The sequence below is a fragment of the Lissotriton vulgaris genome, chromosome 11 (assembly GCF_964263255.1).
Source record: "Lissotriton vulgaris chromosome 11, aLisVul1.2, whole genome shotgun sequence".
Classification (NCBI taxonomy): Eukaryota; Metazoa; Chordata; class Amphibia; order Caudata; family Salamandridae; genus Lissotriton; species Lissotriton vulgaris.
In genome coordinates, this window is record NC_141699.1 from 309,291,605 (window position 1) to 309,308,472 (window position 16,868).

A 16,868-nucleotide genomic window follows, 5' to 3' on the forward strand; every position below is an offset into this window, starting at 1 on the left:
AACAGGGGTACTCGTCTGGATTCTCACTCCAGTTGTTGTCAAAGAAGTAAATGTGTTTTAAGTGGTTGGACCACCTGTCTGTTCTAATATTGGTCCGTAACCCATCACTTTTGAGGCCTGCTAACTATATCATATTTAACCTCATAAACCTCAAGAATTATTTTCTTTGCAGGATCTTATAAAGCCAGCCCAAACTTCCGCTTTAAGGGCCAACTTGCATTAGTTTACGGTCCTTTTATAATCATGGCTTGCATTAACAATAACATCTCTATCCCCAGGGCAGTGATTTAGAGCAGATCGCAGAGAACGATTAGCTGCCCTGCATTCTCAATCTAACCAGCCAGGCTGGGTAACATTAACATTTTTAGCAGGACCAGTATGAAGGGACTTGATGGATAGGCTTAAACTTTCAATTTCTGCAATCACTTCAGATGCTGGATGGTCCGCAATTAACAACTGATTGAGAATCCGAGCAAGCTTAATTGTTACAGTGTTAGTCAGCAAGGAGGAAATATTTGCTGCCTGCCACATAACCTAAGTCCTTTATCCTTGGGAGTTATGTTTTTAACACCTTTACACATTGAAATGTTTAGGGACAGATTGGCAAGCAGAGTTTTAGTTCACAGAAAACAATACCTCAATTTGATAGCCCAATTCCATCACAGAATTATAAAAATTAATAACAAAAGAAATTCAACCTATTTGGGAGAACAAATCCATATTGTTTGGATACCAGAATGATTGCAAGCAATCGAGGTTCCCTTAAATGATTTGGAGACTCAGAACATAGTAGTCAGAGCCCGCAACCTCTGCCTACAACAGTGCGAGTAATCGAATTAAGGTTTCAAACCAATCCCTAACAAAGGCTCATAAAAGCCAATTTTTCCTGCAGCATCACAGTATCAAAGTTTACTATATGTATAGGCCAATTTGGGTCTGCCTGCTTGGTCCTCAAACCAGCAATGTTCCAACAGATCATATTAGTTTATATGCCTATAGCTGGCAGCAGCTCAGGGGAACTATCTCTATGGGATGTTGTGTTTGGGTTACTGCTAACCGCAGCAGTACTTTCTTTTTCTACAAGAGAGACACAATAGTTGGGCGTCACTCGATATCCTCTAGACCCCATTATGGGGATGAATCTGTTGGATGTAGGGATACAAGAGCGGGCAACGGGTTCAGGATACTAGGGGAAGCGAGAACACCTGTACTGATGGCCAGAATAATGTTGGTTATGGTAGCCCAGTAGCAAGATTGTAGTATGTTTATTCTGAATATTCCAAAAAGAATGTTCAGCACTATGTGAGTTTAACCAGCCAGCTAGCGTCAGATTTCTGCAGTTTATAAACACACAGTCCACTCTGGAATGTTTACTTGATGGCTCAAGCCAATCAACTCTTCTGACAAAGTGGGTATCTTTGTATTCTGAATTGTCTAAATCAGAATTCTTAGTACCCAGTGGCACACCTCGTTCTTATGGTTTTCATGTGTTTCCTCCCTAACTGTGGGCAAACATGGGACATTAGGCAAAACTATTGCATATGGGTAGCACTCAGGAGGAAGGTTAAGATGAGGATGGTTGATAGCATTCTTTCGTAAAGACAGCCTTCCTAGTTTGGTTACAGGGACAACATTCCTGTTTCCAGTTCACACCATGATGTTCCTTGAGTCTATTGGATAAGGTTCCCCCAATGGGATCAAGGGATGAGGTAGCTGAGGTACCATTGCAGTGGCCACTGAACACTGTGTTTGCACCCTTCCAAAGTCTTCCACTCCAGAGATAATATTTGTGGTACTTCTTGTCATCACCTCCACTATCTTGGTATGTAGAGGAGCTGAACTCATGCAGCGATTGTTGTTAGATAGCTTTAAGATCACTTGCTGAAGACTTGCAATTGTGTCCACTAAAAGGGTAAAGAAGGTATGAGTTGAATCTTTATTATTATCAAATATCATATCCCAACTGATTTCAACAATTTTTTTCCAAATGGCTGCGTAATAGCATGAAAGCAGGGTCTGGATTGGGTGGGAAGGCTGGGAGCCCTTGCTGGCCCATGGACTTCCGGAAGTGATGTGCTCCTTAGTCATTCCTCATGCGTCTTTCACATTTGTGTTGCTGGTAAGTTTTTATGCAGCCTTATTGAGGAGGAGGGGGTCCTGTTGTTGTCTCTCCCGGACGGAACAGGAAGCACCCAGACTCCCCTAAGCCAATCACAATGCTGCAATGCAGCGTTGTGATTGGTCTGAGCACTGTGGTCTGGCACTCAAACGGGGACTGGGAGGCTGCGCATGTTCTCCACCAAGGCTGTAATGCAGCCTGGGTGGAGAACATGCAAAGTGTGCATGACTGTGTGGGCGGCCTGAGACAGCCGGCCTAACATTCATGAGCACTTACAGAGTGTCCACCATTCCTCACCCTGCTCATAGAGCAGAGCAGCCCTGCCCACACCCGCAAAGCTGGTACAGCAGGAAAAAATAATCACCCCTGTTTTTAAATATACCAACTAGAAACAGGAATAAAGTATTAGCCCACTAGTTAGGTATTTTTAACCCACTCTTTCCCACTCCACATAACTGCACTACATATTTTTTCCACAAAAGTGCTCCTACGTAATTTCGCAAGTCGCAGCACGCCTCAATCCACGGCAGATTGAGAGGACCCCTATGATGAAGCATGCCACCAAGGGGAAACCCTGATGGGTGAGAGGACTCTAGAAAGAAAAATTATTCATTCTCGATAGGAGGCTTTTCTACTTCATAAGAGTGGAAGCCCTGTTTCTCTCACATGGTTACGTACTTATTCCGGTATTCCGTTTTTTTTGTTTTCGATTCGGAAACATAGTCAGCCACTCCAATTCAGTGGCGCCAGGCTTTGGTCAGATTTAGGGTCAGTGTTTCCTACCACGTCTATGGCTAACAAGCAGATGGATCGTCTGCTTGCACCTTCTTGACCTTGAGGCTAAGAGAGCTCAAGGATGGTTTACTGTGAAGGGTGACATTGCACACCTGCTGGGGCCTCCACTTAATAATGATGTTGATCAATAGGGTTGGCAGTTTCTGTCTACAGGTGGTGGTAGTTTACATTTGTGTACGGACAAGGCTGATCCTCTATTTCTGGATGTACTTCATCACTGGGATCAGGATTCACTTCTTAACCGCTTCCATGTTTGTGACGAGCTGTGCTCGTCATGAGGCACAGTGCAGCTGCACTCATGATGAGCTGAGCTCGTCACAGCCGTTGGAACGTTCGCACGTGGGGATAATTTCCCCGCTGTGCTGAACGTTCGAAAACGGGTGTGGCTGTGCCATGCTCAGCTCGTTATGAGTGCAGCTCCACTGTGCCTCATGACGAGCTTAGCTCGTCACAAGCACAGCGGCGCCGCGCGCGGCCCCCCTCCCCCCGCACAGCGTGGGGAAAACACTCCGCAGAGAAGGGGTTAAGGCAGTGAGTCCCATGTTAGCTCAAATGTGCAGGAATCTGCAGTGGCCTCTCATACCTGTGAACCTATTCAAGTGTAGTACTCAGATTCTTGCCGAGCCATTAATAGACATCATAGAAACTTCTGGCCTTTGAATATTTCGACATAGGAATGGGCTACACAGAGGATTCAGACAGGTCCTCGACCTTGAGCAGCTCCTTTACGTTACCTCACTGAGGCTGCTCAGTGCTGTTCCAAATTGAAATCACAATGTTCAAGGCATATCTAAACCGACAGGTGACACTCAACAAGGTATCTCACTGCAGTGGAAGTACCAATTTGTTTCTCAGTAAAGTTGAAAAATGTTAAAATTTTTGGCAAAAATTGTCAACTTTCTCTGAGGAATAGTCCAATGAATTTCAGCATGACAAGTAACATTTAATTTTGTCGTTTTTCTGGCCACTCTACTCTACCCACATAAAAATGCCTGCATTTGGAGCTACCATTTCTAATGTAGTGCTCCTTGTGGTTCCTTGTTAGTGGCATAAAAAGGTGGATGCTTGACCACTGCTTAGACAACGTGTATCGTCCCTAGTTTACCTCTAGAATTGGAGGAGTTGACACATAGGACACTCAATGAACGATATCTTATACCCGCGCATATTGCGCTGAGTTACTTTAAGCTTAACAGATGCAATGCTCAAATTCTGGGATTGTGTTAAACAATTTAATGCATTCTGGGAGCTGTAATCTTGACTCATTTCCATTGATCCAATTGAAAGATCAAACCTGAAAACAAAGATTTGTAAAAGAAAACTTAGTTCTACAGCACTGTGTCTTTGGTGACATGGTGTGTTATCTGTGAACCTTATGGCACCTCGAGCAGCACTGTTTTTGTAACCCCACCAAAGACCACATTAGTTTCGAATTTAGTAGGGCACGACAAAGGCTTTCATTGTTGTATTGTGCGTGCACATAAAAACCGTACAACTTTCAAAGACTTCTTTTACAATTGGAAAATAAAGTAATGAAAGACTTGACTCTCGAAGCGCGGCTACACCCTGTGTTTACGTCTCTGCTTTGACCTGGCTGTGCCAGAGAGCCGCTTGCGGTGATGTTTGGTCGGTTTAAACTTTCTATTAAACTTAAGTACATGTGTACAGTTTATCTAGAGCATTACAACAGTCGTTTATGTACACGCGTCTGCCACGTTACTGTCTCTGCTTTCCAGAGTTCGCTTACCCTTCGAGAAATCTCCAGAAATCCAAATTCACATTTCCAGTTCACACATTTATTAAATTTGACTCAGACATTTCAGTCTTTGGCTGGCCTTATTAGATAGGGGAGGGCTGCTTTGCCAGAAGGAGCCTCGTGTTCTTGTTTGTAACTGGAATGTAGCCTGGTGGTAGAACTGCCCAAGCCTTGATGCTTTCCTGTCTGGACATTTGTGTTCACTAAACGTGGTCTTAGGTACCAGAAACTTTGAAGCATTTTGTCCATAGGTCGTCATATTTGAAAATACAATTTTGTGGGTAATATTTCCACTTTAAAGGGCCATCCAGTGAAAAGTATAAAGACTGTTGTCTTCTTACCCACTCTTATAGCATCAACAGCCAGTGGTTTCTGAATGTCCTTGTATTCGATGAAGTCTGATTGGATTTGTAAAACTTTGTCACATCATTCACTAGATGGCGTTTTTAAATCTGCAGAATGTCCTTCAATGAAAATAATTCATTGTTTGCGTTTCACTCAATGCGTTCTAGGCTCTATACTTCTAGTGCCTTTGCCGACTTACTACCTAGGGATGGAAGGTCCTCTCCGTTGGGGCATTAGGTCTACCTCGTATAAAGTCTCAGTAAAATACTTGCACCATTGTTTTCCCTCTTACTGTGTTATATGTTTGAAAATAAAAAAAAGATGGAAAGGAACCAATTAACACAAGGCTGCTGAGAAATCCATGCCCTTCTTTAACCAATGATAATGAAACCTGAGTATTGCACTGAAAGCAGCACTAGCCAGGAAGGACAATTCCTAAGGGATTCACTTTAGTTTTGAAGGCTCTGCAGTGTGGCAAGAAAAGTCAATAAATGTGCCCCTCCACTCTTCTCTAAATCAACTACTGCCTATCTGCAGCACTTAGGCTCTTGTGACGAATGCCAGTATATCATTCTATCACCCTGAGCGTTCCCTTTGGGTGGGATACCCCCTGGACATTGCACGTAGACTGGTCTCTCTTCACATAATTATGGGGCTGGAGACAACACCAGAAGCAGCTACTGCGGACATGAGCAACCCCCAGCGTTGCTCTCCAGCTGCCATGTTCTGCTTGCTCTGAGACTTTGTGGAAAATATCAGCAGATATTTTCCTGGAATCAGGGAAAATCATTGGAAAAAGATCCAATATTGCTGGCTTTGGATGGGTATTTACCAGAGCTGGGACAAAACTTGAAATTGCTGTATTTTAACATGAGGATACCAGATGGAAATGAAGATCTCCCCGTTGGTAACCCTGCAACAAAACAACCCAGGTCTTAAACAAGAAGATGAAGACCTGGCTTTTCAATTAGCCAACCTACTCCGTGCCAGGATATCCCCACATGTGATAGTGCGCTTTTTAAATGCACATATCATAACATGACAAAGTCATAAAGATGGTGTGTCTGTAATTAATCAATGCCGTATGTGAGGATGACCCACCAATAGAGAGGCATGTTCCATTAATGATACCCCATTCAATTGATCCCAACTTTTACTCCATCATCTGCAATACTTCCTTATGTCAACGTCCCCAGTATTTACACTTTCATTGATACAGTTGCAATAGGCTCTGAAGTGACCACAAGGAGACATCTTAGGCATTCTATAAAAACAAACAAATGCATTTATTGGCTCATTGTCCCAATTCTCACCATGTTCTAAATGAGACCCCAGTAGGTCTTTGCACAGGAGGTTCCTTTCAAATAAACGTCATTAACACATGACAATTTGTAATAAACTTTACAGACACATTTCCAAGGCTTATTAGCCTTTTTTTAGCTAGACCTGGCAAGTATTTTCCCTCTGTATTGTTATTGGCAAACCGTTAAACCCCATCTGCTTTTGGGCAGCCTATTTTCTAGCAGTAACTAAAGTTTCATGTAACATATGTTTTTCTTCTCTCTGACGAGCTCAATGGAACATCGGCTTCCCTTCAGTATATGGGTATCCAGATCTTCCACTCCCCGAGGGAGGGTAACTTGGGGGAAGGCACCATTCTCCAGCTTGGCCTTTTGGAGTTTGCTGCGGTTGCCCTTGATGGCTAGGATCTCCCTGACAAAAATGGTCATGTTGCCCTGCTTACTGTATTTCTTTGCCAATCTACCGGTCTTGATGCCTGCGGGCTGGTTTAAGCCATTGGATGTGTTAGTGCCGGACCTTATCTTGGCAGATGGAAGACGCAGGGTCGCACTGCGGACGTTGCAATGCCCTATGGGGGATGGAGGACTGGGGGTGCCAGATTTTGAACTATACCATCTGACCGCACAGTTGCAGTGGCTGGCGCAGTGGCTAGAAGGGGTTAACCAAGACGGCACATATCTAGCTGAACCAGGGCAGCACCCTCATCTATTATTGGCCAAATTATAGAACCCTGCCACCAAGGTGCCCTATGCATCGACTCTACAAACCACTGATTTTCAATGCTAGAGGAGGTGCATGGCCCGACTTCCGATAGGTCTGAGATACACGCCAGTGTTGCCATTGATAGGGCTCCCTCATGGAGACCCCAGGTGAAATTTGGGGCAGAGCAAATGTCAGCTTGGACTGAAGCGAGAATAGACACAACCAGGGATTGTTTTCAGGAGGGATGCATGCTCCCTTTGGCGGAGCTGGTGGAGGGCTATGGACTGCCTCCCGGCCACTTTCTCTTGTACGAGACGCGGGTGAGGACATTTGAACAATTGTGGGGCGCAGGGCGGGAGGAGCCGGCGATGCATGGGGTTCTTCATTCAGTGGCCACACTGGGCACGGCCAGGCACCAAATAAAGTGGTTCTATGCATCACTGTTGGAGGCATCCCTGTCCCTGCAGTTAGATATATGGGGTAAATGGGAGAGATGTCTTAACAGAACTCTCACTGATGCAGAGTGGGGACTTGTATTAAGATCTCCCAAGAAGATCTCCCATAATTCACGCCTCAAATATTTACAGTTTAATTATGTCCATATGACATATATGACCCCACATCGCATGCAGGTTGCATTTGGGGGTGAGCCCAGGGAGTGTCCACGATGTCGACAAATGGATGCAGACTTCCTACACTTGACGTGGAGCTGTACGATTATACAGCGGTTTTGAGAAGCAGTGGTGTGTAAACTTACTGACACAATGGGTTGAGCGTTGACTCAATCGATTGAGGTTTGCCTCATGGGGCTGTATCCAAGACCACCTAAACGTAAGGTGGGAAGGTGATTTATTGACCTGGCCCTGGCCTTGGCCAAGAGGTGAATCGCAATCACCTGGAAATAAGTGCCTGGACCACAGTTTGGGACTCAGAGGTCCTGCATTGGGCGGCGGCGGAAGGCAGGGCACTGCACAGGGAAGAACTGAAGGGCTTACGCAGGTGCCCTATCGCCGAGGCTTGGAGAGAGGTATTATTCAACTGGGAACATCCGAGCTGCCCCAACAAAGTAGCTAAGAGGAGGAGAGAGGGACTACCCCAACACAAAGGAACTAGTTGAGAGAATGTACAGAGGGGAGGTGGGAGACCGCAGGAGAAGCTACGCCATGATTTCTGACCTATACCAGTACTGACCCTTGCCATTCGCTTCACCGAAGTAGCGTTCTCCTCTTGTGGAAGCTCTACCTGGTTGCTCCTCCTCCACCTCCCCTTCCCCCTCCACTTAGTTGTAGGTGGTTGATACTATTCGAGAATGGGCCTGACCCCGATGACAGATGGACGACTTCACTTGGCTGGACCAGTGGTGCTGAGCGATCCACATGCATGGAGAGTAGTAGTACTAGAGAAAGTGCATATAAGGAATGGTTTCTGTTTTTGTTTTCCTAAGTTTTAGTTTAAATGGTTCCCCTTTCTAATGGCATACGAACATTGAATTTCACTGAGATAGATCGCAGGTAGCCCACCTCTCATTGATAAGATTGGGCCCTGTGGATTGCAAGTAGGAACGACATGGGCACAACCAAAATATAAGATTGGGTGGGTTTGCTATGCCCACACCCTGTGACACATGTACCGAGTTGTATCTTTTCCATTTGATTGCATTGATTGCTTCACTGCTTATTTTTGTTTGCATGGAATACACTCAACTTAAGGCCAACTGCCCAAACAGATAAACATTATATATAATGTGTTTGTTAGATATCACATCTTTCATTTCTTTATGTGAATGTTTTACGTATGATTAGAAATGCCAATACAAATATTTTCCAAAAAGATATATATATTTTTCTTGCCTTTCTGCAGCCCACTCAATTACTCCCTAGAACCATCTCTAAGCTATTATAAATAAATAACACATTATTAACCCAATACCGAATACTATAGAACTTAATTTGATAACAGACACCACTGTGCTCTTTGCTTCTTTGGAAACTCCTAAAAGTTATTGAATTGAGACCAATTATTGTAGAATGAGACCTTAAGGATCCTTTACAGTTTTGTGTAAGGGTGGAGTTTTTTTTGTTGGTAGTCACAAACGACAATTTAATAGTAAGTTTATGACTGTGGAGATTCCGCAGTCGAGACACAGAACTCCGCATATAAAAAGATAGCTTGTCCTTTTCCAGTAGGCTGCTTTATGAACTGCATCCTGATAAAGGTGTCCAGACATTTTGAAACACATATATTGATTTCATTTGCTTATACTTGTGTTTTCAGGAGCAACGTACATGAGGATATACATGGTGTTAAGAAGGAGCATAGACTCACTGATTTCAATGCATCAATATGAAGTAAGCAAATGGGCTCAATAAACAATAAATATGCAACCAAAGTAAGTAGGCACACTTAACACTATAAACAATCACTGTGGTTAAAACTACAAATTAGAGTATTGTATACAGCTATTGGGCAAAGAAAAGTAAATTAGCACTATAAACAAACAACTTGGAACCAGATGGGCGAAGTATATAATGAACTCATACAGAAGCATTAATGCCCCAAACTGTTATTTCTTCCTAGAAATATGAATTAACATTCAGCCAAGCCAGTAGTATACCATATTTTCCAAAGTACGTTTTCTGAAATCATTTTTTTGAACATTGAGTAATAGATGAACAGTATTTTGCCTTCGGGGGTCTATGAGTTTGCAGGGGCTTAACCCTGGCCCCTGCAGCCCGTGGCACAGGGGGGCCCTCAAAAACTCCAAAGGGCACCAGGCCGTCTTGGGGGGCAATTAGCTCAAAGTCAATTGATTTCTGTGGTATATGCAAGACTTAGTGGACCCTCATCACATACTGCAGGGGGCAACATTGTTTTGTGTTATGCCACTTTGAGTTTACACTGCTGTATTTAACTACTGGCCTCTGTTTCATAGTTAACTTTCAGTCCAGGATCTGACGGCTAGTTGCCACACCACAGTCCACATTGGAACCTAAAGGAGGTCTGGAGATATGTTAAAGTTGATCTTGTACTTACCCATGTGACATGCTCCAGTTACTGCATCACAGCGGTCATCGCGGCAACTGCAGCTCTGTTCACAGTTAACCCCATATTGTCCGGCTAGGCAGGTCATGTTGCAGCTGAAATAGAAAAAAAAAGATATTTACGAAATATTCCGAATCCATGGCTCCTAAGATAAGACATATAGCTTAAAAGGACCACTTACTCAGTTTTACTGAGTTTTACTTAACAATGTTACTTAAGGTTACAGTCCGACAGAACAGACGATTGTCAGTTGCGGTGTGATGGCCACATCACAAAGGAGTTCAAGCCTTACAAGATTTCTCCATCTTGACATTCAGGAGTAATATGCACTGTGGCATCGAGGTACTGGTTGCAGTAGGAGAAATTGGAACTGCTGAAAAAGTGGCTGGGATTGCCCCAGGGAGCATTTTCCAGGAGTCGCCCCCTCTCAGTGGCTAGTGCCAGCCATAAATGTGGCAGCCCAAGCAACTCTCTCCAGAATACTTTTTAGATCTGTAGAAGATCAGAAGAAGACTGGACCTGCTGCCTGGGATTTGAAAAGAGCCGCATGGGACTGGACTTGCTCCCTCTTGTACCCAGGACAAAGAAGTGGATTCCAAAGGTAGTTGCCTGACCTCCTGAGTTACAACAGGGACACAACAAGCACAAGAGCCCTTTTTCTTGAAGCAACCAGGCAGGCCAATACCAATTAGACCTTGGCTAGACCTTGCTAGTGGCTCTGCTAGAGTGCGCTATTGCCCTTTAGTGCTGTCACTGAGGTCCCGGGAGCCTTAGACGTGACTCAGAGGTGCTGCTCCAGAAACCCTAAAAAGGGAGGATCTAGGCAGCTGTTAGGGTTACCTTGTGTAATAGTTGTCTGACGTTGATGCATCTTCCTCAGATACAGTTTCAGGCTTGCCCCGTGTACGGATTTTGAGCTTCATAATAAAACAAAGCAAGAAGGTAAAATCTTTGACTGGGACAAACCAGCTTGGAGTATTCAACCACTGCTCCATCACAGTCATCCTGAAATAGCTTCTAGGTTCCGACCTATTATTTTCATAGTCTATTATTGGTGCTTAGGGCTTTCTGGTGGTATTTTGACTTTCAAATTAAAAAATTCATAAGTTCGGTTCCCCTTATTCCATTTTTGTCCTTTTACTGTCATTCTACTTATTAAGATTTGCCAAATTCAGTTTGGTATTTTTATTGTTTGATGTTTTGACTTTATTACTGTCTTCATACTTCAAACATACTTTACACATTGCCCTAAGTCACATTTTTCTGCTATGTGCCATGGCTACCATGGGTTGAGCTCAGGTTAATTTGTTGACTTCAGAGTTCAACCTGGCAAGTTTGTGTTAATATTTCTTGAGGTGAGCCACGATCTACCTAAAATAATAATCAACTCTTTTAGAATAGGTCATCACATTATTTCATACTTCAGTTATAACATTGCCACAATCCACAGCATCCACCGGCTCAATTTGTTGATCCTACTACTTACCATAATCATGCCTATATTTGGTGAAAGCATCTATACATTTTCTTTGATCACTGAGTCAAAAAGCATCCTTTTTGGCAATATGCATCCATAGTGTCAAAGTAGCTTCACTGTAACTTCCTGCACTTGACTCCTTCACCTTTACAGGCAGTTCAAAGTAATCCCACTATAGAACCAAGCTAATTCAGATCCCACAACCTAAGCAACCAACGGACCCATCTCTTGACCCCCCCTGTGTGACTAGGACTCTTAAAAGGGTTGTCACTGCCAAACCTACCTCACATCTGGAACAAAAGGGTCTTCTCTGCAGTTACTAGTCAGTCTTATACCTGGCTTAGAACTGAAACTATTTTATTGTCGCCTCTGCACGATTTTGATCCCAACAGCTGACAATGTGCCTCTCCCTCATAAGCTGTTGTCTTTTATCTAAAGCTTTGAAGTCCATGTGCTCTGTAATCTACTTCTCAATGGTCCATCGACTTCAGACCTTCTACTCATAAGGGAGGCATAAATGATAGGGTTGTTCAGAAATGATAGACAGCACATCAACCAGTACACTTCATAGCAGGCACTACAAGAAGTACAATATTCCATCTGCCCATTTCTTTATATACTTGCACATCCATTCGTGAACTGCCCTTCAAAGGCCATGGTCATACTAGGTATGCTGGTACATTTTTCATGTCCAATGCTGACGCTAGTCTTATGTGCGAAAAATGCAGCCACATTAGGTCCTACTGATTCGGCAGGGTCAGTCGGTGGATATATTATTGATGAACTGAGCTCCTTTATAGAAGATTAGGATGATCAAATAATAATAGATTACATTATGTTGGTGGTGAGATGCATTTTTGACTGGTTGCAGCCTTCCTTTGGTATGTGGTGTTGGAAAATATCAAACTGCATCATGAATTAAAAATAAACTAAAGCAGCTTTCTAAGTTGTCCTGTGGTTTTCTGTTTCATTCCTTCTTTCTGTGTTTTTATTACTCTGGGATTCTGCAGTGTAGAAAAATAGGCTTTGGCTTTAACTTATAGAATACTGAAATGTGGTGGAAAGTGTAACAACATGAGCATAGATAAAATGACCTACAACGTGGACTCTGTACAAGTACTTGTACCTCCAGCTTCCAAGACAGAGCTCTGTGAACCTGCTACCTAGAAAGGACCATCCTCATGGGAGTGGGATCTTCGTATAAATGTGTCTAAGGTGTGGAGTGTGGATTTTAGACTCACAAAGTTCAGATCATCAGGCTAATGGCGGTGAGGTGTAAAGTGTCCTTTTCTATGAGAGGTGAGGTCATCCTCCATGTAGCGTCATGTGCTAATAAACATTGGTTTCAGTCAGGGACGGCTTTGCCTCTGGTGGCGCGCAGTGCGGCAATCTTTGTTGGTGCCCCCCATTGACAATGTTCTGCATGCATTTTCTTAATACCACCCTCCAACAGTGCTCCTCATCTCTCCATAACCTGTCTCGTTACATGTATTTAATTTTTTTTATAGTGCTACTCATATCAGTGTAGGGTGTCAGAGCACTTTACATCACACACATTATACAGAATCATACGCGTGTAAATCATTTTCTAGGAACTGGTACATTAAACAATGAGGATTTCAAGGTGTAGGAATCACATGTCATCCAGGATGTAAAAGGTAAGATAGTGATGGGGGTTGGCTTTACTAATGAGAATGTATTTCTACCCAAACAAACCGTTTTTAGCAACATTAGGATAATGAAAGACTGGGGAAAAATATAGGGTTTTAACCAATACCTTGCAGTTGGCATGCAGCTCTTTGATGACAGGTCACTGCTAAATTAGGATTGTAACTAATGAACTACAAGTAACACAAGGATCTCTAACAAAAGCAGTAATCCACTGAGCTATCCACATAAAAAAACATTTCTGTGATCTGCAAATCAGACATGCTTTGCAGCAAGCCCAGAACCCTCTATGCTACTTTATGATGAATCACAATTGCCACTAGAGAAAACTATGATCTCTCTCCAACAGCTAAATTAATCCTCAGATTTATTTTGAGATTTGTATTAGTCCCTGAAAATTGCAGGACACACAAGGAACTTTGCAGTAGGTGGTTTGAAACGCATAGGATCTTTCAAAACAACGCACTTGCCAAGCTTGGCGCCAGGATCTGTGGCACTGGTCTCACCAACCTAAAGAAATGGTAAAACATGACCCGGTGGCTACCTCAACATCAAGCGTTGAATTGTAATGCCTATTTGACTAAATGCCTGCTGCCCTAAACTGTTCAGTCCCATTCCCATTTGGAGCAGTTCCATTTCATGCCCATGATAGCAGCTTATTGTGCATGGTTATGTTAGACGTTTATTCTACATGCAAATGGGGAGGCAGGCTCAATATTCAGGAACATGGAGCAGAGAAAAGAGGACTGACTCTCAGTGTCCAATGGAGATTCTTCCTCCATGTCTATTACAGTTGTTTATTGAGACCTGGGTGAACCCTATAAATTCTACAACAGATATTTTAGCATTAATTAAACAATTCAGGCAATCATTTTCACAATCAATTAACCAAATGGATTACCAGTAAGGGCTCGGGGAGGCAACTGATCAATTTACACGCAATTAGCACATCATTCTCGTAATTTGTTAAGGCTTGGCCCATGAAAATCCATCAAAAATTGATCAAAGACCTCTTACTGCACAAAGAATGAATATCAGCCATAACAAATCATTTATGTTATCAAGCAATTACTTGGGGCACCTCACAGTGTAAGACGTTTGGGGTGCAGTTGGGGGTATCAAACGGACAAAATACAACAAAGTGGAGGTGATGAGGAGAAAGCACATGGTCAGGAAGGCAACGCTGAGGGTGTTGGGGAGAAGCAAACGAGAAGAACATGAAGCGCTGCAGAGAGGGTAGAAAGCACATGAGGGAGACAGCTGGAAACACAAGCACTCCCATAGAGTGCTGAAACAATAAGAAAAAAGATGCACCAGAAAAAGCAAACATTGGAAAGATACAATAATGTATCCTTGCTTCAGCACATGGACAAACACAAGAGAAGGAAGTAAAGCCCACACAACTGTTGAACAAGTAGCAAGAAATTGAGAGTGACAATGAAAACAAGCAATGGTAAGCAATTGACAGGCTCTAAGACCACTGTAATGTGATCACGTGAGGATGGCGAGATTACTATAGCTTTCTGGTGGCCAGTCCTAAAAATTAAGGCAATCTGTTCAACTAGTAGATACATTGACTAATTCATAAATCAATCACTAGCAAACAGTCAGAAACAGAACAAAGAACTTCTTTCAAACAACATTCTTAACCACGAATACCTAATCCCGTTTTAACAAGCATTTCTTCAATAAATCCATCCATCAATCAACTAGTAATCAATAGATTACACCAAGGATTAATAAACTCAGTAATCAACTGGATCATCCATAAGTCAAGCTGATGAATTATGATATATTTGTTAATCAATCAAACAATCACCTATTTATGTATTCACTCAATCAATCCATTAGTAGTAGTATAACTTTATTTCGGTTACAGTGAATAACCATAAAATAACATAAATACATCACATTTGTATCATGTCCACAAATAAAACCATTAGAAACTCACAGCTCCATAATGGTTAATTATTAAATATCGAAATATGTTCCCTTATTAGGTAGACAGGGTCTAAATAAACAATCCGTACTTTTTTTCCACAAAACAAGGGGGAAAAATGAGGCTCTCAAATTCTAGTTGATGCTCACAAAATACATAACATTTAAGGACCAACCTAAAGTGTCATGTACCATAACAAATTCATGCAGTAAGTCGCAATACATCCCAGGATTTGGGAAACTAACAAAAGGAACTTCATCAACAGTTATAAAACATATTGCACTATTCTGTGAAGTGCTATTATATGTCGAATAATAAAATACGAGGTCTGATCGAACATTGGGGCATATTACCAACAACTAGCGATAATTTTTGTCTCTAACTTGTTTAGAGACAAAAAGTATCGCCGCACATCGGCGATTTTTATCGCAGATAAACCTTGCTATTAGCAAGGTTTATCGCAAATGCGATAAAAAACGGCCGCAATGCATGAATATCGCTGAAAAGTCAGCGATATTCATGCATTATCGAGCAAATGCTCTTAGCCATGTTATCCACCTCCCATTGGATAACATGGCTAAGAACTGCTCAGGGTAGGTGTTAGCTTTTGGAGATATTCGCGCTTAGCGCGAATATCTCCAAAAGTTGGTAATAGGAGATAGCGATGTTAGGGACTGTTTCCAGTCGCTAACATCTTGGCACGCCCACTTTGCATGTCATTAGTGATAAATATCACTGACATGCAAAGCGGGGCCCAAGATGGTCGCTATCTCCTATTAGCTGTCACTAACTGGTGTTAGCGACAGCTTGGTAATAGGGAGATAATTTTATCTCCGCTTTCTTGGCTTTTAAAGCCAAAAAAGCGGAGATAAACCCCCTTGATAATATGCCCCTAAGCTCGCAATTCAATATCCAGTAGGCAAGTGTAAACATTACTAAGTTTTAATACAAGTTAAACCACCCTAGGGTACATGAAGGGTAATGTAATTAAAAACACACCGAAATAAGATAAAAATATAAAAAAACAAATACGAAATATTACATAACTAAATACTCATAATAAAACCTGTAATGTGAATAACTAAAGAGAATCCTACTTGGATGCTGTATCATTTTGGATTAAGAATTATTGGGAATAAAAAACATCGCGTTTCACAGAGGACGGAGACAACACAAATGTTGGCCTCATGATCCACATCAATAGAGTTAATCAATCTATTAACTAATAATGGAGCAACTTGCCCTTAAGTACCAGGCCCAGTTTAGTTATCTCGATAATGCAAACACTGTTTGTTCACATGTATCAGATCTGAGAGTGCCTCGTGACACAGCGCAATGATTGAATCCCAAAAGGATGCATATCAGAATGATTCACTTTGAGCGATGTAAAAAGTACTTTGGGCAAAAAATAGAAAGTGAGCCTGTTTCCTTAACCGAAGGGCAGAAAGGTCACTCCTATTGCGAATCAGTTAACCCTTTTCCATTTTTCAGTCAATTAATGAAAAGAGAGGGTACTAATTATCACCAAAAGTGTAATCTTTCGGCTTTACGGGGGTGATCTTATTCATGTAGGGTTCATTTTTTGAAAGACATTTTTGGGGTAGGAACCCATCTATCACACCCTTCGTTCATGCTCCCCGCCAAGTTTTAGTTACAATATGCTCCCAGTAAACCCTCTTAATCTGAACAGCCATATTAATAAACAGATTTTCTGGGTTTTCAC

At 42.3% G+C, this 16,868-nt stretch overlaps 1 protein-coding gene across 1 annotated transcript in view; it reads right to left on the reverse strand.

Annotated features, from left to right (window-relative positions):
* The window catches only part of SCARF2 (scavenger receptor class F member 2), a 583,341-nt gene that overhangs the window by 214,664 nt on the left and 351,809 nt on the right, over positions 1 to 16,868 (reverse strand). The window contains exon 7 of the mRNA XM_086943279.1: positions 10,053 to 10,156. Coding sequence (XP_086799405.1) covers positions 10,053 to 10,156 — 104 coding nt within the window. The remainder of the gene's footprint in view (positions 1 to 10,052; positions 10,157 to 16,868) is intronic.